We start from the raw sequence: 19,686 nt of genomic DNA, 5'->3' as shown, positions 1-19,686 counted from the left end.
TATGTAAGTGTGTTGCTGTTAGTAGTACGTCTAAGGTAACTTTGCAGCGACTTGAATACATCAAAATGAGTGATACGACTTGTACGAATACGTAGAATTTTGACATGATGACATTACCACACTTTGTCATTGCAAATATCATGCAGAGTTAGCTTGGTCGAAGTCAATTTTTATTAAAACATACTCATACATTTTTATCAATCGAAAAAAAATAACTCAAATTTTTGAGCTAAAACTATTGATTTAATCTGTCTCAAAACGCGAAAGTTTTAAATGTTACAATATAAAACTGTTTATAAATGGCAACAACTAATATATTTATTCGAATGCTTGCAGGCCCGCGAAGCGCTAAACCGGGTAGAAGAGTTGGAGACGGAGAACAGCCACCTCACCAAGCGGCTCGACAAGCTCAAGAACGCCAAGTCCGCGCTGCTCAAGGAGCTGTGACCCGGTCCAATACCGACCTTAACCTGAACACATACGGTCCACTTTACAATGGAGTTCAGCCGCGGCTTCGCCCGAGCCTGTGTCTTCGAATATGAACCTTGCTGCGGCCGCGGAAAGTCTAAATTACAATAAAACAAGCTGGAATTATGACTTAAGTCCGGCACTGTGCAATGTATCAATACCAATCTTAACCCAACGACGTAAAGTATAAATTATAATGAACTCGTGCCCGTGCCGCAAATTCTAAACTTGAAACAATCAATCGTATGGTCTTGCGTCTCTGTGCTCAGGTAACATGAATCCAACCTTAATACCTGGATGCAAGGTCTATATTTAAGTAATCGTATACTTCGAACTGCGTTAAAGTAATATAAACCGTGATGCATACAGTTAAGTAAGGTATAAAATTACATGAAACAATAGAATATACTCTTCAGCTGGTCTTATTTATCAGCTTCAAGTAGACGCATATGTACTGATGAAAATGCATTTTTACTCAATAGCCTTTCGATGATGCGGCATTTGTAAACGTTTATTTATATTTGTGTCGACATTTAGTTAAAGATCCCACTTTGTCGCTTACCATAAGGACTAGATTTGCTTGTATCTTTATACGTATAACGCGCGCTATGTCAAAGCGTCCTTATGGCTAGCGACGAAGTGGGATTTTTCGCTTGGAAACGAAACGACACATTTATTATTTACATACAAAACATTCTAATACTGTTCAATACTGAAAATTTTGGGAGAAAACAGTATAATAGAAATTTTCTGTAGTGCAACAATGGTTATTAAACTTTGTAGTGCGGTTTTAGTATTTTTTTTATCTGCAAAATTGAATCTATCAGAAATACTATGACATATCAAGTGTCGTAGCTTATAACCTATTCTTACTATAAAATATCGGCACAGAATTTCGGGCACCCGTATCTTATACCAATCAATATAATAGCCATGTAATATAGTGTAGGTAGACGTTGAATCTTTAGCGAGATGGCACTGACATTACCAGAACCATCATTAGATATAAATAAACCATTTAGTACCCGACATCCAAAGCACGTACGTAATCTCATTAAGGCAAGACACTCAAATAGATTAAAAGTAAGTACTTTTGCCATGTTTGTATGTGTTGCGTCTATAAGATTACTCTAGATTCCGATTTCGAAAGCTGGCACGAATAGAATGAACGAAACTTTCATTGTATGGGTAACACCTCTGTATGGGTATACAGTCAGAACCACAATTTTATTGGTTAATGTGATAACACATAGATAATATCATTCACTCATTCATTCCATCCGTGCCAGCTCTTGTGAATCGACCTGTAGGCGTTGGTGCTCTAGTTGAGTTGAGGGGCGTGCAGTAGAAGATGGTTTTATCTCTAAGTTGGTTTTGGAAATGAAAGTCCGTATGAACAAGCCGTGACATGTTACACACCCAAATAATTTGGTTGTGTTAAGAAACATTTAACAATTCTAATTTGTAAATTGCTTGATAAATGTTAATTTTTGTAAAAATAATCATGTGTATAATTAATAATTTGTTTTAATGATAATTATTTATTCCTAATGCATTGAATTATGTTCGTATTTTTCTGTATATTTTCTATTTTATTTTAGAATAATGATAGCTTGCCGATATTTCGCTTCGCGTAACTAATACTAAAATTTATTTTATTACTTGCCATTCGGTATCACAAATTTGTTTTATTTTGCAATAAAATGGGTAATTTAAGAGTTAGAATGAAAGAGTGGGAAGGTCACATAGTTAATAAAGGGGGTAAGAGATACCCAATCTGAAAAATGGGACACGTACATGCGTTTACTTATTGGGATTATATAGTTTGGCTAGCCACTACTTCGATCACAGTTGGAACAAAGCTGGGGCCCATTTCTCGAACGATATTAGTCTAATATTATTAGTGTGTTGTCACGACAACCCATACGATTTTACATTTCGTGTACAAATAGTATTAGTCTAATATCGTTCGAGAAATGGGCCCCTGGTATTAGGATAAGACAGTATGATTATGATTCCCTAGCTGATTCTTCAGAGATACAAATGGGGCATTCCAGACGGGTACATGACGCATTTTTTTAACACTTCTGATAAAGTTATGAAGCCGATATGTGGCATGATAACTTGGCTTTAAATTCTTACGTCATATAATACAGATTTCTGCTGGTTAGGTACTGCAGTGCCACTGACGCGTCACGTCTCCGACAAAGTAGACCTTTTTTGTGGAATGCCCCAAATGGCTGGCTAAACTATAATCAGTCAGTAAGTTCTAAATTGTAAAATGTAAACTAGCTGCATATGGATAGGAAACGGATCCTTGTTTGACATAATTATTGAAAGTCATAATGTAATGATTGTCAGATTATCGTTAGTCATAAATGTCATAATTCTAAAACCGTTAACTTTTCAGGATTTTCGTAAGGTTATCCTAATAGATAGGTTAGGTTATGTCAGGTTTGTTTTATGGCAATCCTGAAAAGTTACGCGTTACTGAGAAAAAACAAATTATGACTAACGAAAATGCGGACAACTTCATGGGAAACAGTAGAGACCCGGATAGGGAACTGTCATGTGCCGATCCCCGATATTAATTCTGTGATATTAATTGGTTGATTATGAATGTATAAAACGATTGCTCAAACGGTGTCCCACGTGATGTGATAGCAGATTGAATTGAAACGTCCACCGAGCGCGGCTCGCGGTTATGAGATTACATACATATTGGAAAGTTACCAAACCCTACTCTTACTAATTTACCGAGATTACTGAATAATAAAGACTATTAATCATCTATAACTTAGTTTTCCTGAGAAATAACAAATTATAAAGCCCCATTTAGATGGTTCTAGAATTTGCATGCAATTTTCGTTGCTATATTTGGATGGTCGTCGAATCGTCCGTCGGCGTGAAATCTTGTCAGCAATGTATCGAATATTACATGCAATTTCTTGAACCGTCTTAAGGGGCTTTTTGTGTCAAATTGTAGAGATGGCCTAAATCTAAAACTTAAACATGCCATTGACACTTCCCGCCAATAAGCATGCAGGTACTGCCGCCTACAGTTATTTTACAAAATATAAAATGTTTACATATACAGAGATTAACAGTTTTTATTATTTCCTCGTCTCAACTAATGTCATGAATGAATTTAATATATAACGAGATGAATGTTCGCGGATGTTCTATATATATGTTGATGGGTAGAGCAATGTGGGCGATTATGGACCTTGTAGGTACATGTAATATAGTTGTAATTCGATAGTCATGCTCACGTAACTTAACCGTGCCATCGAGCACCAAATTAATGTATTAGAATACAATTTAATGTGGTAGTTCTCCGTAGTAACCAATTCATTCATGTTGCGGTTAGGCCGCGTACACACTGTAGTTTATTCAATAATATTAATGATTCGTTGAAGTACGATGTGTAAAATTGGTGCTTCGAATTTTGACAACAGATGTAGATGGCGCTGTACGACTCGGCACATTATGCGGTAACTCTGGTTGTTAAAAGTTGACCTTTTACCAGTGACCACAAAACATGGCGCCGTACAGCGCCATCTTCTTCAGCTGTCAAACTCGAGGGCACGATTTTTTCTTAGAGCTTACTCCTCTTCTAAATACGAGTAAAATGCAGTGTGCTCGCGGTTTTAGTGATATGCTTGTCAGATGTTTTTATATATGGTTGAATGGTTCGAATGAAGTATAATGACGGGTCGTTTCGGCCCCGTAGAGGTAGACTTTTATACGCCACAAATATAACTGCGCCTGCATTTAGAGACTAGTGCATTTGCAAGGTGTACATCAGGAGTTCTCAACCAAAACCAAACTCCCCGTAGATTTTCCTTGATTTTGCAACATTCAAAGGAGGCTTGGCATAAAAGGTTGGGGACCCCTGGTGCAAAGTATTTAACCGTTATGAAGTCTTGTATTAAGCGCTGGATTCGCAATTATTTTTTCTATCCATCCTTTTAACCGATTTTGTTCTTTAAATGTTGTCTGCTAGAGCTGTAAACGATAATGAAACTTAATTTAATGCAGTTAAAGTTGCATTTCGAGTGACCTGGGCACGCCTAAGGCAGTCGTTGAAATTGAGACTGTAACTTCGTAACGTTAAGGTTAATTATTGTTTGTATTGAAAATGAGCATGCAATATTACAGGAATAAATCACCCTCACTAAGTTGTAAGTAGGAATATCAGTTGTACGACCCCACATCGACGCGAAACTATTAAAATTTAATTATAATCACTAATAAATGGTTAGTTACGCGTCGGTGTGAGGCCTAGTGAACGATGTATGTATTTTGATGCTGCATTACTAATTTATTTTGTTTTAACTAGGACTGACATGAAGCGAGACTTGACTTAATAATGTATAAATTTGGATACTTTGAATAAACTTCGCTCTGATATCGTAGTTTCATTGGCAATCTGCAATCCTGCTCACAATGTTACCTATCTATTTCCAATAGCCTAGCTAGATTCCCTAACCGCATAGATGAAAATTTGCAAAGTTTATTTAAATGCGCCGCGGACTAAAGATTGGGTACCCCTGGACTAGAGGGTATTCAGCGTATAAACATTCATGTCCAGAAAAAAACTCAATAAAACATCTTACCAATTTATTTATTCAAGTAATTATAGTTTGATGAAATAAACTGATTATTTACAGAGTAATGGTGCACAAATAACATGAAATTAACAAACTTACAACTAGCACATAACATTATCACTTTCTACTATGGTTGAACTTACATGTTTAATAGGGTGATTCACTTTTGTATGGAGAAAAAAAAGTTGTAATATTTTTCCTGACTTTGCTCACCAATGGAGTCTCCCCACACTAAAAACTATCTATTTCAATTTTCAAAAGAATCGAATAACTTTTAGAGGTTGCACAAGTTGAAAAGGTAGAGTGAGAACCCCATACATTGCGTGAAAATGAACTATGTTCTAAAATGACAAAATATAATGAACTGATACTAAAATAGAATGAGAAAACTGAATTTTGCGTCTAAAACACGATAAAAGCACTTTTCCTTTGAAAACAGGTGGAAAAACTGAAAAATCTTAATTAGAACATTTATCGAGTAACCAAAATCCAAGTTTACTACTAATTTTAAAATTTATTTATATGTAGAAGGTTCAGTATCACACTACTCTCCGCTTTGATGGTAGCCGCTTAAACCATTTTCTACCCTCCGATGTAGAGTCGTTGGTTATTTGAAAAATCTTTGTTGATGTTGTGCAACCTCTAAATGTTGACCGATTTTAATTTTATTTAACGTATAATATTTTTTTATCAGTTAGAACAAGAATTCGAGCAAAGTCAGATGAAAATCGAAAATTCGGAAAAATGAAACACCCTAATGTTTAAAGAGAAAAGGATTTTAGAATCAAGAATATTAAGAAATATATCACTACTTAGGGTGGTATTCCACCTGTTTCTTTGTCCAATGTATATTTGCATATCACATGTTGCTTAGTGAGAGAGTGAGACGCAATACACATTGGACAGGTGGAATACCAACCTTATATGTAAAACTTTGCACACAATAAGAAATAAAACTGGAAATAACATGAGTTACAAGTTTATGAAATGTACTTTAGAAAAGTGTACCAAAATAAAATCTTAGAACACATTTATAGTAGTTGTTAAGTTATCCCTAAGCATGATATTGATATTTACAGTGACACAATGTATAGGTATACAATCATAACAGTATTAAAAGAGGATGATACGACACGCTCCAAGCTGACTCACAATAATTATAAATAATGCGTCACTTCACAACGTGACTATCTCGTACACTACAGAGGTTCTACGTATTTCCTGGAACGCTCCGCGTAACTTGCTTTTGGATTTTGAACCTATTGTACATACTCAGAAAGATGCAATTAGTTTTCTATGCACTAACAGAAACACACTTAACTGACCAGAAGTATGTCTTATCTCTTTGCAATACGGTTTATAAATGATCAGTTAATTGTTACAGGGACACGACAGGTTTAAAAGGGCTAGCTCAAGATTTGATTAGACATTTCGCGCCAGCTCTTTACAAAACAAACATTAGTAAAACATTAAAACATGTATTTACTTAAAAAATTACCTATCAATGTGGCTAGTATATTTATGTTGTGTTGTGGGTCCTGTGGTTCATCTCTAGTAAAACCTGAGCAACACCAGTCATCATGTGGCAAGTAGTCCATATAAGCAGTACAGAATTATTCATTTAAAAATCATAATTTTAGCATCTATAAACTCAAGAACTTTAGATTAGTACATTCCACATGACTACCTATTTTATAAATTTTTATAGGCTAAGGATATTAATTCCTGCTCCGTCTTCCTTGGACAATCTTTTGTGAATCAAATTAAATGGAACCAATATTTTGGGGATGCTTTATTCATAAGAAAATAGCTGCATCAATCAAATGACAAGGCATAATTATGCATTTTACTATGTTTAAATTTGGCAGCATATAACAATATTATGTTAGAGACAAAAATCGTCATATTTTCCTTGTTTCTTTTGGAATTTTAGTGATTACGATACTTATAAATTTTATAGATTCTGCCTTTGTAAATATATTTTTTTGTCAGGTGTAAATGCTGTTATACCAAATTATGTGTGTGGATGTATGTACAGTCGAGTGCATAAATATGTATACATATTATAGACTTTTACAAAGGGCAAAAGTCAGTGCATTTGATGTCTATATTTTTTGATCCTAAATCCTAATAGTGCACATACTTCATCCTCTGTTACCACTTTGGATTATCCCACGCAATCTTGAATTGATTGGGAACTTCCATAATTACTAAATAAATTCATGTAATATATCATTTCAAATTCAGATTATGAATATTGTTGAAAGAAAAAAAAACCTTACAAACAGTTAAGAGCAATGGGTGTGCCATGAAAAAATATGAAAAACACTGCTCTATACAATATTTGTAAAACCTAAGAATTTATTTAGTAACCATATAAATTCAGAATCCCAATTTAAAATTTCGTGGGATGGCAATTACTGTATAAAATATCAGACCTAAAAACATTTCCATATTATGCTTGGACCGGCCTATGTGGCATGTTGGCTGGGCGTGAGGTTGCCGTGCTCAGGGCTGTGTTTCTGCTTTTTCCGTTTCTTCTCCTTTTTCCTCTTCTTGCGTTCCTTGGCGTCGTCGTCGTGACGCTTCTGCTTTTTGTGCTTCTTTTCGTATGTGTCTGGGTTGGAGGAGTCTGGAAAGTAAGTTATTTTGTATTAGCTATATTAAGTAATATACCTTGTACCTTATTATTTCCTTCCTTCCTCCTTCATAAATAAGGTATATTTTTAAGTAGATAAGTATTAATGTTAAAAAAAAAACTTCAGTAATAAAGGCTATTTTTATTTTTATTTATTTATTATATTAAGTAATAAAATATGAGAAATGAGATGAAATACCACAAATTAGAACTAGAGACGGGCCAAACTAACTCTGTCATAGAAATATGAATGGTACAAGTGGCACTTAATGTTGCATTGGGTTGGATGCAGGCAACAAAGGTGTTTATGGACTTCCCAAATGTGTTTGACGTCATATGCTTAGACACAGATATTTGCCTAGGAATTAACTAATTTTGACAGGTCACATATGAAGATTAACCTTAATAAAGATCAAGGATTGGTGAGTAAAGGTACCAGTAATTAAATTGATAATTTTACAGTACATCTGGTGCTACATTACGACACCAGGTGCTATAATGAGCACATTACGTAACTACGTCGCAAATTGAAAGGACCATATATGTACTTTAAAACATTGTATTAAACAACAATTAGGGCAATAACCACATACCTTGCAATGGAGTATCTTGACCAGGCGGCGCCCCATCCTTATGTTTATGTTTCTTGTGTTTGCTCTTATGCCTCTTTGGTGGAGTGGAGCTAACATAGCGGTACTGTTCAGGCAAAGGCCCAGGATGCAAGCGGAATCCTGCCAACTGTGCACTAGTGAGCGGCAACAGCTCCTTGCCACCTATAGGCCTCTTGGCTATTACCGAGCCCAGGGTACTGTTGTCTTCTTGCCCCGGCCCATCCACAATGCCTGGTAGATTTGGTAAAAAGGAGGATAAAGATTCTTTGAGCTTCTTTCCATTAAATTTACTATATGAATGCTCAAGACCATAATATGCCATTAGGTTTGTAGCTCCAGTGAGTTCACATTCTCCTGCAACGAAATGGAAGTTTTGTAAATAGAATTTTATATCTTTTCTTTCGGGTAGGTACTTTGAAAAATGAAAACACTGCGACACGCATTAAAAGAAACTCTTTAATTTAACTTGATAATGTCTTACCAGGAGGTTCTTTCATCAAATAAAAAGGTCCACTGTGTACGATAGAAGGATTTTTGCCGAGCTGAATGGTAGTCTTGAGGGTGCCAGAGGAATCCTGCCGAGAGACCACGGGCGACCTACCGCCCCTCGGCGAGGACTTTGGCGAGTATGGTTCCACCTTTCTAAACTGATCAGACATCATCTTGCATTATCATTATCCCCTAACAAACATAAAATTAAGATATACACTAAATTATATTAAAAACCACTACTATACACCCTTCTCTTCACCAGCTTTTTGACAAATCTGCAAAATGCAAATGTGAATGTGCCACAGATAGGACACAAAATTAGAGCATCAAGCAACTAGTGTTGTAAATCTGGTATCTTAAAATTGGTTTCATTATTATATTGAGATTATTTAATTATGAAGAAAATCAATGGTTTTATTTTTATTACAAAAATATACTAATAATTAATGAGTCTATCATATTACACATGCAATATATTTAAAAAAATGATATTTTATAATTGTCTATGGTTAAAACCACGTGTTCGATGTTCCTTTGTGTAGCCTCCCATTTCATAAAAAAGTTAAATTTAAGAAGTTAGAATTTAGTCTATGCTTCATGAATTAGCTTCTCGTAACGCGTTTCTTATTTCTCTCCAATGTATTGGGAAATAAACAGTGTAACGTAATTATATTAATTTAATTGTGATTGTTTACGTTATGTGAAAACTGAATAATGGTTGTGCAATGTGAAATAAGTGGCGTAACGGACCTAAATGAACGGCTTTAGTAGGAGCATTCCTCGCTCTGCGAAGTGACGCCATTTTACGGGAATGATCAGCTCGCGGCTGCCTCATAATAAGCCTGATGTAAGGAGCGCTTCGCTAAAACGGATGCATGGAAACGAATCTTTACTGTTATACTCGTACTGGACGTACGATTTCAGAGGTAAAGTGGTTGTATACAATGTTATCATCGTGATAAATATTTAAATAATGCTTCGATTCCGCCTCTCTTAGTACGTCTTTTGTTTCTAACCAGTCAAAAGTAAGCACATGTTTTAATTTTTTCAGAAAACTATGGAAGATGGTAATAATGCCAATACGAAAGATGATAAACACGCGTTAGCGTCTTTGGCGAACTGTTACGACGAGAGGAGCTTTAAATTGACTGCAAATGGGCACGATCTGGAAGACGGGCCGCCCAGCCCGCCCAGGGTGGCGCGCGCCGAGCCCGCAGCCCCGCGCCGCGCCAGCGCCGAGGCGTCGCACCCGGACAGGATCAGAAAACGTATCAACCCTTTGCGAATACACCTTGGCAAGCGGCCTTTTGTGGATAACTCCCAACAGTATTGTGGCACAGTGAAAAAAAAGAGACCCTCTGTAAATAAACCCATTGAATCAAGTATATTACCCAGGAATAATTTGCCCAGAGTTCCTAAATTAATACCAAAACGCTTACTCAATGTTATGCCTACAGTTGATAACAGTGCAAAAGATAGTGAACACAACAAACCTGTCCCCCGGCTCGTGCCAAAAAGTCAGCTGGCACAGTTCAAGAAAGGTAAACCGGAAAAGGGATCCCAGTTGAAAGAATATGCCCAAAGCTTAGGATTACAACCAATGGTGAAATTCAAGTGTCGGAAATGCTGTTCCATGTCATTCAAGACCCTTGCTATGTTGAAAGAACATCAACTGGTATGTCGGGCTCAAGCTAAAGAACCTGCCCTGAGTCCTGAGGCAGCTCCGAATACAGAAGCAAGCACTGGAGGCCCATCCAGGGTAACAAGGAAGGTCTATCTCTGTTCGGCATGTGGTACATATTATGAAAACTGGAATTTGTTTCTTCACATGAGAGAAGTCCACAACAGACACATCTGCCTGTTTTGTCTAGGAATGTTTTCAAAAGCTGAGAAACTGTCTGCCCATTTGACCAATAAGCACAATGTGCAGGAATTTAACTATGAAACCAAGGAAGACTTTTTTAATGTTTACAATGGGACTCTGTATTTGATGTGCTGTATGTGTGACGAGATTTGCAGTGAAAAGGATGACTTTTTTAACCATGATTGCAACAATGTGAAACCCAAACCAGTGCCGGTACTTGTTAGTAAAAATGCAGTAAAACCCAACAATGTTACAAAGTCTAAAACAAATGATTCATCAGCTAATGGACCTGCCACAGTAGCAAAAGAATTGACTAAAACTGTTAATGATAATAGATTTGACAAGAAAGAAATAGTTGAAGAGAAATTGGAGACGGTGACATCACAAAGTAGTAAGGTTTTACAAAATAAAAATGATTCTGAGACAGTACATAGTGACACTAGCATCAACTCTGACAATTCTACATCATCTGGCAAGGACACCAGCAAAGATACAAAAGATTCCGGCATGGAATTAGATAGTTCTAGCACTAAACCCACTAGTCCTCTCCAAGCAAGAGAGCCCAGCCCAGAACTACACAATGATCATCACAATGGAGACGATAATTCTGAAAGCTCAGAAGAAAGTGACTCTCAGACTGATGAAAGGCATAATGCATATAATTCATCTTTCATACCTCCATCAACAAAACCTGAAGAGCCAATTTGTCCACCTGTTGAAAGGGAAAAGGAAGGCATAAAATTGAAATTAAGTTTGAACAATGCAAATTCACCAGTCATTATTAATTCTACTGTTGATCCCACTGTTGGGCAGCATAGTGCAAACAAGCCACCAAGCAGAATGAGGAGGCCTCCCAAGAGGTATGAAAAGGATGCTCCTCCACCACAGCGTTCTGAAAAAGATACTCCTCCTCCTCAGCGGTATGAAAGGGAAACCTTTGCTCCTTTCCGGTATGAAAAAGACATCCCCGACGCACCATTTTTGGCAAAAACACCATCAATTAAAATGACTATTTGTGATAAAGCTGATAGCCCATTTGTTAAAACAACTATATATGAAAATGATCAAGATACCACATTAAAGGCTCTCCTGAACAATAATTTAGAAAACACTACGAAAACTCCAGAATATAAGCCAGAAAACACAATAAAAACCACAATTTACGATAACAAAGTGGAGGATGATAATGCTATGAACAGGGTGCCCAAGTTAACTGTGAGAGTCCCTAAAGAACTTTTGGACAAGGACTCTTCCAGTGACGATTCATCAGATAGTGATTATGGGGATAAGTTAACAGTTGATGAAAATCAAAAAGACATAGAGCCACCACTTGTACCTAAAGAGATTTTAGAAGCAGAACCAACAGTTTCGGAAAACCCTGTACCACCACTGGAGAATGTCAAAGAAGAGCTTGACCCAGAAATAGAGGAGTCAATACAAGTAACAGATGATATCCCTGCTGATGTAGAAGCTGAGCCCAAGACTGAGACTACTGATGATGTTAATGTTGATGTCAAAATTGAAGATCCAACTGCAGATGAGCAGCTACCATTGATTCAGCTGAATTTAGATAGGCCATTGGATAAGTACCCACTTAAAGAGCTACTGAAAGTTTTCTTGGCTTCCACAATATTCAACTGTGTTTATTGCAATCATGTGCGGAAGATTGCAGTGAACTGTGAGCATTTATGCTTGCACATGGTGGAGCAGCACCGTTTCTGCGCCACAGTGGACAGCATCACGGCCGAGGAGCTGCTGCCGGAGACCATTACTGCCAAGGTGCGTGCCGGCGCCGCAGAGCTCAGTACCGTGTACATCAACTTGGACTCATATGACAGTTTTGACAATAGTGAGGGTGCTCAGTTTGACCACATCTTTGAATGTTTTCAGTGTTTTTTTAAAACTCCTGTCCACAAAGATCTCTATTTACATAATCGGAAAATGCATCAGAGAACAATTTTGTTGTGTGTTATGTGTAAATCTAATTTTTATAGTTATAGTGAGTTATTATGTCATTTATGCCCTGGAACATATGATTCTGAGTATGAAATTAAGTTTAGATGCTGCTTGTGCAATGTAGATTCAATACCATCGTCGTTTAGGTTAATGGTTCACCTTAGGAAGATTCACCATGCATGTAATGTATGTTTAGAATTCTGCCACAGTCAATCGCGCCTTTCTAACCATGTTTGGAAACATAAACTGCACCATTTATGCTATCGCTGCGGTATAGCCTACAGAAATAAGCCAGATATAACCAAACATTTATTTTGGAAACATGGAACAGAAAGTGTCATGTGCAAAAAATGTATGCAAAAGAAGTGGCCTCATGTGTACCACTTTTGCACACCTCCAACGGTATTTGCATGTGACGAATGTAACTTACAATTCACAAGAGCTGTGTATCTGAAAGTCCATAAGAGATTCCATTCTGAAGAGTTTCCACATGTCTGCACAGAAGAAGGCTGTACAGAGAAATTTGTTTCCAAGAAGCTTCTGAAGAAACATGCTGATGAACACATAAAAAAATTATTTACAGAAGATCTGAATGCAGAAAAACCTACCGCAGCTGAACAAAATCCCGCCGATAGTAAAGATCCAATTCCTGTCATAGATTTAGTTAATGATAAGCCTGAAGAAGCTGGAACTTCTGATATAAAACATGAGCCGGGCTCTGAACTATTGTCTAAAAAGTCTAAGAAGAAGAAGTTAAAAGACAAGGATGCATTGCTCTTGGATGTAAACCTGCCAGCTTTAAATCTCTCAGAAAGCGACAGTAGTGACGAGTCAGACAGTGGCGGTCCACCAGCTACGGCACCGGCCCTGGTGAAAGATGAGAAAACTGCTGATGAAGAAAAACCGGAAATTACAGATCCCACTATTGCTATGACAGACACAGTTGACTCAGCCGCAAATGTGGCTCCAGGTAAAGTAGAAGAGGAAGCTGAACCTGCTGAGGTAAAACCTGAGCATGAGAAAGTTTTGGAGATCTATCACAACTTACAAAAGTATCAGGCTAAAGCAGAGAAGGAAAAGACACCGCCATTAGTCCCCATCAGGAAACACGTTTGTGAATCTGACCATGATTACTGCTTAGTACCAAACGATTTAAATGGTGACGAAGATATGTTTAGTTTTGACAAAAAGAAAAATAGAAAGTCTCCTAAAAAGAGACACGGAGATCTATCGTCAACGAGCAGTAGCAGTAGCGACAGTGACTCGAGCTGCTCTTGCGGCTCCAACTGCAGCTGCTCGTCCAGCAGCGGCTCTTCGTCGTCTAGCTCTTCAGATTCCGATTCATCAGATGAGTCTGGCAATGAGAAGAAAAAGAATAAGCAACTACGGAAAACGCTACCCAATAGAAGATTAAGCAATGGATCCAATGTAGATGTAATGGGTATGTCGGAGACGCCGATACTAGTTCCAGAAAAGCCTGAACCGCCTATCAATGAAACAGATCTGGAGACCGATGAAAGTGAAACGGACGAAGAATTTTATGACGAGCACCCGCAGAAACTAGCCAATAAATTACATGCGGAAAAACGAAACCAGTTATTACTTCTAGCGTCTGTCGCCCCGTCGGACGGAGGGTCTGTGTCGGGAGAGCCGAGCCGCGCTGCCACGCCAGTCAAGGAAGAAATCGAGCCCAAGATAGAAAGTGAAATAAAAGATAAACAATCGAGCAGTAAAAAGAAAAGCAAGAAGAAAAAGAAATCCAAGAGCTCTAAGAAACATGCCCCCATTAAAGTGCACATTCCTAAGGACATTATTGCCAAATCAGAGATGGAGACACCCGTAACGCCGTTGATACCGAATAAAATGACCATTTCCTTGAAATCGAACACGGTTCATATTCCGGAAGCTCCTATACCATCCCCTTCCATGACCCCGACTAGCGTGAAACCGAGTACCCCAACCGCTTCCGTGTCCGATAGCAGTAAGCGCGCTTCGAAGAGAAGACGCGTGCCCAACAAATTTTACGGCTACTGTGAAGACGACGGAAATCAGCAGGCGACAACTTCGGCATTAAAACCGCATCTACCTCCAAAACTTGAATGGAGAAAAGAGGATTTGCCTTCGCCCGTTACGCATAAAGCTAAGAAAGAAGTGCCTTCAACGACTCTCTCCCATAGAATGTACAATTATCCGGAGCCCACGCATACCCACATTAGATTGACCGCTCCGATCCCCGATCCCGAGCCGCCGCGAATTTTAATGAACTCTGAATCTATGGATTCTAGCGATTCCGACTCGAGTGAGGAAGGAGCGTTGGAGATATTCCAGCCGCTGGCGGGGTACGGGAGCGGGCCGCAGGCGCCGGCGCCGGCTCCGGCACCGACGTACCTGAACTCGGGCACGTCGAGCCTGCCCTACGCCTTCCAGCGGCCGCCGGTGCGGCAGGCGCGCGAGGGCGAGAGCGTGTACTGCTACTGCCGCTGCCCCTACGACGAGGTCTCGGAGATGATCGCGTGCGACGCCGAGGGCTGCGCCATCGAATGGTTCCACTTCGAGTGCGTCGGCATCATGGTCCCGCCGAAGGGCAAGTGGTACTGCCCCGAGTGTAGGAAAAATCAAACTTTCTCAGGTTACAGATAAGTAAATTTAGGTTGTAAATATGTAACTTTACCATATTGTTATTCTGTATATAACTTATTAATGATGTAGATACTTTAGCTTTACCTGTATTGTATATCTTTGTAGGTAGTCTGTGTAAGTTTTAGGTTACTAGGTCTGAAGAAATGTATCATTGTTACAAAAAGTACATGTTATGCTTGATACCGGCTGTGCGGCAAAATCTGTAACCTGGCAAATTGTTAATGACATTAACCAATACAGCAAAATGGAAATATAAATCCGATTTTTGATACCATCTAGATTATTTTATTTTATTTGATTTTGTAGTTCCTTCGTTCATAATTAACTTTTTTCGTACGCCAAGAACATTCATAGTGGTTGTGCCCATCTCAAATATAAATCCCTTATAGAATCACTCTTGTCTGTAGAGTATGGGTGTGTGATTACGGAACCCTCGGGGCGCGAGTCCGACTTGCACTAATCCGGCTTTTCATTAGTTCAAGAATTTGTATTTAAAAAAACTTGTCTGGCCGGCCGTGCGTCGCACTCGTGGTCGCACTGGACGCTCATTAGGTAGTTTTGGGATTATACTGAGCAACTTTTACTATGTGACCAACCCCGAAATCGTAAAAAAGGCTGTTTCATACATTTTGGCTGGTCCATTTTCTATGGGAAGGTAACATTTTTGTTCACGATTTCGGGGTTGGTCCCATAGTAAAAGTTGCTCAGTATAATCCCAAAACCTCCCTGGCAACGGGAATGCACTTATTGTTTGGCCACCCTGTATACAAATCAAGATTCTCGTATCCGCAATTATCGGCGCAGTGTGAGAATCGCCTTATTCTGAAGTTGGTAGGTAGCTAGGTAGTGTTAGACCAAGAAAGGTCTGCAACGATTTTGATAGCACACCCAATGCAAGGTTATTTTAAACGTCAAACTTCTATGAAATTATGACGTATAAATAACACTTGCACTGCGTGTGCTATCAAAATCGTTGCAGACTTATCTTGGTCTAACTTCGACACAAAGTTCTAATGAACCACAAACTAATTAGTGCCTTTTATCGACCTATTATTTTACAAACCTTATCATATTTGACAATTTGTTAAAAATAAATAGAAGTTATGTCATGCGAGTAGCGCTTTTATTCATCTTTTATTATACTTTTATTGTAAGACGAGACTTGTAAAATATCGCCATGGACCCCGTATTCGCAGATTACACAGTGTGCCCCAATGACAACAAGTGCAAATTGATGGGTAAGAGAACTACAATACCATTGTAATAAATCTAATACCACCCATAGTCTAATAAAACATGGTCTTCCATTCCCAGAGTGACACGGGCCTACGTCACAACAACATGGCCGCTATATATAGCGCTATCGCATATTATCATATAGCGCTGTCGCATGATGACGTAGGCCCGTGTCAGTTAGGTGACCTAGAAAAGACGGGAATGGAGTACCAGGCGGAGTATATTATTATACCATGATACCACCTACTAACAAACTGACCTATCTCACTTGGCAAGGCGATGTGAGATGAATAAGCTCACTGGTCTGTTTACAATACGAGTACCTAGACGCATTTTAACTAATGTGACACATAACAAATCCGTTCTGGCTTTTCAAACCAAACGCAACATACCTAGTTACAGTCGTGCGTGTCCTAGTTCAGGAGAAAGACTTGCTAAAGTGCACATCAACTTCTGCGCGTTTTTCGAACTACCCGTCCTTAAATTCGTGTACCTACACGTGTAAGTAAAACCATGATTGTGAGTCTCAGAATCATTTCTACACATACCTATGCGAAAAACTCGTAGGTAAACTAATAGGTATTTATTAAGTATGGGTATATATCATACCTACATTATAATAAATTGTTGCTTTAATGCGGGTTCGAAACAGTTTAGTAGCAGATTGGCTACGGAAAAGTGGTCGTAATGCATTTACACACAGTAGTTATTAATGTTATTATCATTTATCTCAACACCTATAAAAGGTGGAGCCTACCGAACCGCGACGGAGTGCATATTACCAGTTTACCACGTAGGTACCCGCCACTAACATGTTTTATAATATTAATAATTATAGTAAAAATATTTCCTTCTGGGTACCTTACTATACCTGTGTCCAAAAGCAAATCGTGACAAATCTGGGCGGATCGCACGAGACCGTTGATTGGGCAGCATTGTCTTATTGTCTACCGGTCGTTTTACTTGTTTTGTCAATACTATAGGATATAGGGGATTACTAGGGGATATCCCGGTGACTGTGCCGATATGATGATGACCTCAATCTAAATAATTAGGTACGAGTAGTTTGATTATATAAGTAGGTAAGTTTATGAGGCTGTGTGTGAAAAGTTACCGTGGGTAGGTAGAGCAAATTCAGTATTAAATATTATTCGGTAAATAATATTATGTAAATATGAATGACGATCATAATATAAATTCGTGTAGATTAGTCTAGCATAATTTATAATGTAATTTAATATTATGAGAATAAATATCTAAATCTATTATAGGTATGTTAAGTTTAGAGAGATGTTATTTAGAGACTCACAAAATAAGCTGTGGAAAAAATGGGTTAAGTGTGTAGGTGACGGTCAATGGAAATAACTATATTTTATGAGTCATGTACGCATGTATAGGTAGGCTGCGACTGGCGCTATATCGCGCCACGCTTGATTTATTGTAGGTAAGTATTACTAAGTATACCTACGCGACAACGATGACTTTGATATTTTCTTAGTGCGTTCTATTCCAGTCCGTGTTATTCCAAAATAAATGAAATGATGCACAGTTAAATACTTGTTAAATGCATTCTTATAAATCTCATAATGTGGCTTCATGATGTAAACTAGCAATGTTACGAGTAACTCCAAAATTTTAATACTTATTAGGTCATTCGACCTTCGTGCCTTTCCCATATATTCTATGCGTGACGCCAGTTTTAAGCTCGAAAGAGGTGCTAATGAGTTCAATTTGCTTCAATAAGCTAAGCCGTTTTCTATGGCATTGCTTGAGAGAGAAAGCATGATGGACAAGATTCAAAGAACCGACTTAAAAATAAAGATCGCCTGAGTAAATAAACACGTTTATACTACACTATTTCATGGATAGGGTGGTGTATGTAAATACACTTAGGGCGGACTCCGATACATAGATCTATTTATATTTATAATAGGGTGTTTTCCTACTAGTCAAATCAGTTACTTTTTTAGAGCTGTCAAAACGATTTGCTAATATGGAATTTATATGAAACATTACATCGTGACGTCACGGTCAACTCACCTACTTTTTATATTTCTATCCGTTTTATTAAATAGAACTTGTGTTTAAAAATAACTCTTATCTGTGTTTTTCTAATAATTATCTGGTGCTTTATTTCATGCATGGTGTAAAATGATTTATATTAAATACAGTATAATACCCTATACTATAGGGCCCGAGCACGGGCGTAGTATCGGGGGGGGGGGGGGGGGGGGGGGGGGGGGTTCAAGAAAATAAAACTACTAAAAGTACATAAAATAACCCTTACACAAGAAAAATATTAGAGACTAGCTGTGCCCGCGGCTCCGCCCGCGTGGAATTCTGTCTGTGTCAGTAAGCGGCTAATTTCTAATCCTAATTTCTCTCCCTCTCCCCTGGAGGCGGAACTTGAAGTAAAGTTGACAGATGGATATGCTAGAGGACAGTAGTCCAGATAAAATATTTTAGGTACCACTAAATAAAACTACACTCCAAAATCAATAGTTTTTTTCGCCCTTATTATAATTTTACACGTGATTTTAACGACAGAGTAGGTGTATATCGGACGATACAGTAAGGTATACGCACGCGAGCGAAAGCGAAGCGGCCTGATGCCTGGCTAGAGTGCCACTCACCGTGGTCTTCTTCAGACTCCTGAGGAAGACCGCGTGCCGTTTGTAACCTCAATGCGTTGCGAGACTTTCGCGAATGATTCGATTTTTTTCGGGAAGGCATATGGAAATGTGTATAAAATGCGAGTCCTAAATCGTTTGACTCCGCAAACGACCAGTGCCGGATTAAGATATTTTGATGCCCTAAGCATTTCTAGACCATGGTGCACCCTCTCCCTAGGGTCATCAAGATTACATTGAAATTTTTTGGTAAATTGAGTGACGTTCATTGCCGCATTATAGCTGAGAATGGAAATCAGTCACATCATTTCATCACGAAAATTGACAGTGCCGCAGCAGTAACTTTGCAACAGAGTACCTAATGCTGCTGTAGTCGCCATATCTTAGAATGTAATTGAAAACGCGAGCGGAGCGAGCGCGAAAATTTTTTGATATAAAAAACGCAATTTGATAGACAGTTGTACATTTATACTTTTAGTATGGAAATCAGTCACATCATTTTATCACGAAAATTGACAGTGCTGCAGCAGTAACGTAG

General features: G+C 38.3%; 4 protein-coding genes and 1 long non-coding RNA gene across 9 annotated transcripts in view; 4 read left to right on the top strand and 1 right to left on the bottom strand.

The window, feature by feature from the left end:
* Window positions 1-4,879, top strand: part of LOC134792653 (leucine-rich repeat flightless-interacting protein 2) — a 42,801-nt gene extending 37,922 nt beyond the window's left edge. For all 4 annotated transcript variants that reach the window (XM_063763913.1, XM_063763912.1, XM_063763911.1 and 1 more), the window contains one exon: window positions 337-4,879. In XM_063763913.1, the coding sequence (XP_063619983.1) occupies window positions 337-447 (111 nt within the window). In that variant the 3' untranslated portion in view covers window positions 448-4,879. The remainder of the gene's footprint in view (window positions 1-336) is intronic.
* Window positions 4,880-5,048: 169 nt separating this feature from the next.
* On the top strand, window positions 5,049-6,709 carry LOC134792652 (uncharacterized). Its single transcript, XR_010144468.1, has 2 exons — window positions 5,049-5,236; window positions 5,851-6,709. It is a non-coding gene; the product is annotated as an uncharacterized LOC134792652 (long non-coding RNA).
* LOC134792651 (mediator of RNA polymerase II transcription subunit 19) lies at window positions 6,552-9,109 on the bottom strand. The gene is made up of 3 exons (XM_063763910.1): window positions 8,812-9,109; window positions 8,313-8,684; window positions 6,552-7,713 (listed from the first exon to the last, which is right to left on the bottom strand). The coding sequence occupies exons 1-3, from the start codon at window positions 8,990-8,992 to the stop codon at window positions 7,553-7,555; spliced, it is 714 nt and encodes a 237-aa protein (XP_063619980.1). The 5' UTR covers window positions 8,993-9,109; the 3' UTR covers window positions 6,552-7,552.
* A 291-nt stretch (window positions 9,110-9,400) lies between these two features.
* Window positions 9,401-15,556, top strand: LOC134792650 (uncharacterized). Its single transcript, XM_063763909.1, has 2 exons — window positions 9,401-9,748; window positions 9,874-15,556. The coding sequence occupies exons 1-2, from the start codon at window positions 9,698-9,700 to the stop codon at window positions 15,280-15,282; spliced, it is 5,460 nt and encodes a 1,819-aa protein (XP_063619979.1). The 5' UTR covers window positions 9,401-9,697; the 3' UTR covers window positions 15,283-15,556.
* An 882-nt stretch (window positions 15,557-16,438) lies between these two features.
* The window catches only part of LOC134792647 (thioredoxin reductase 1, mitochondrial), a 32,082-nt gene continuing 28,834 nt past the window's right edge, over window positions 16,439-19,686 (top strand). The window contains exon 1 of one of the 2 annotated variants that reach the window (XM_063763903.1): window positions 16,439-16,520. In XM_063763903.1, the coding sequence (XP_063619973.1) occupies window positions 16,460-16,520 (61 nt within the window). In that variant the 5' untranslated portion in view covers window positions 16,439-16,459. Of the gene's footprint in view, window positions 16,521-17,190; window positions 17,312-19,686 lie in introns of those variants that run through there. The other variant, XM_063763902.1, reaches the window with a different exon arrangement.

The sequence above is a fragment of the Cydia splendana genome, chromosome 8, assembly GCF_910591565.1.
Source record: "Cydia splendana chromosome 8, ilCydSple1.2, whole genome shotgun sequence".
In the NCBI taxonomy this organism is placed as follows: domain Eukaryota; kingdom Metazoa; phylum Arthropoda; class Insecta; order Lepidoptera; family Tortricidae; genus Cydia; species Cydia splendana.
Note: the sequence above shows the minus strand (reverse complement) of the source record. Positions and strands in the feature narration are given on the sequence as shown.

Coding starts and splice junctions, on each gene's coding strand:
- LOC134792651 (XM_063763910.1), bottom strand. CDS start 8,992: ATGATGTCTGATCAGTTTAGAAAGGTGGAACCATACTCGCCAAAGTCC. Junction 8,685..8,811: donor TTTGATGAAAGAACCTCCTG/GTAAGACATTAT, acceptor ATTTCGTTGCAG/GAGAATGTGAACTCACTGGA. Junction 7,714..8,312: donor TCAAGATACTCCATTGCAAG/GTATGTGGTTAT, acceptor CTTACTTTCCAG/ACTCCTCCAACCCAGACACA.
- LOC134792650 (XM_063763909.1), top strand. CDS start 9,698: ATGGAAACGAATCTTTACTGTTATACTCGTACTGGACGTACGATTTCA. Junction 9,749..9,873: donor CTGGACGTACGATTTCAGAG/GTAAAGTGGTTG, acceptor TAATTTTTTCAG/AAAACTATGGAAGATGGTAA.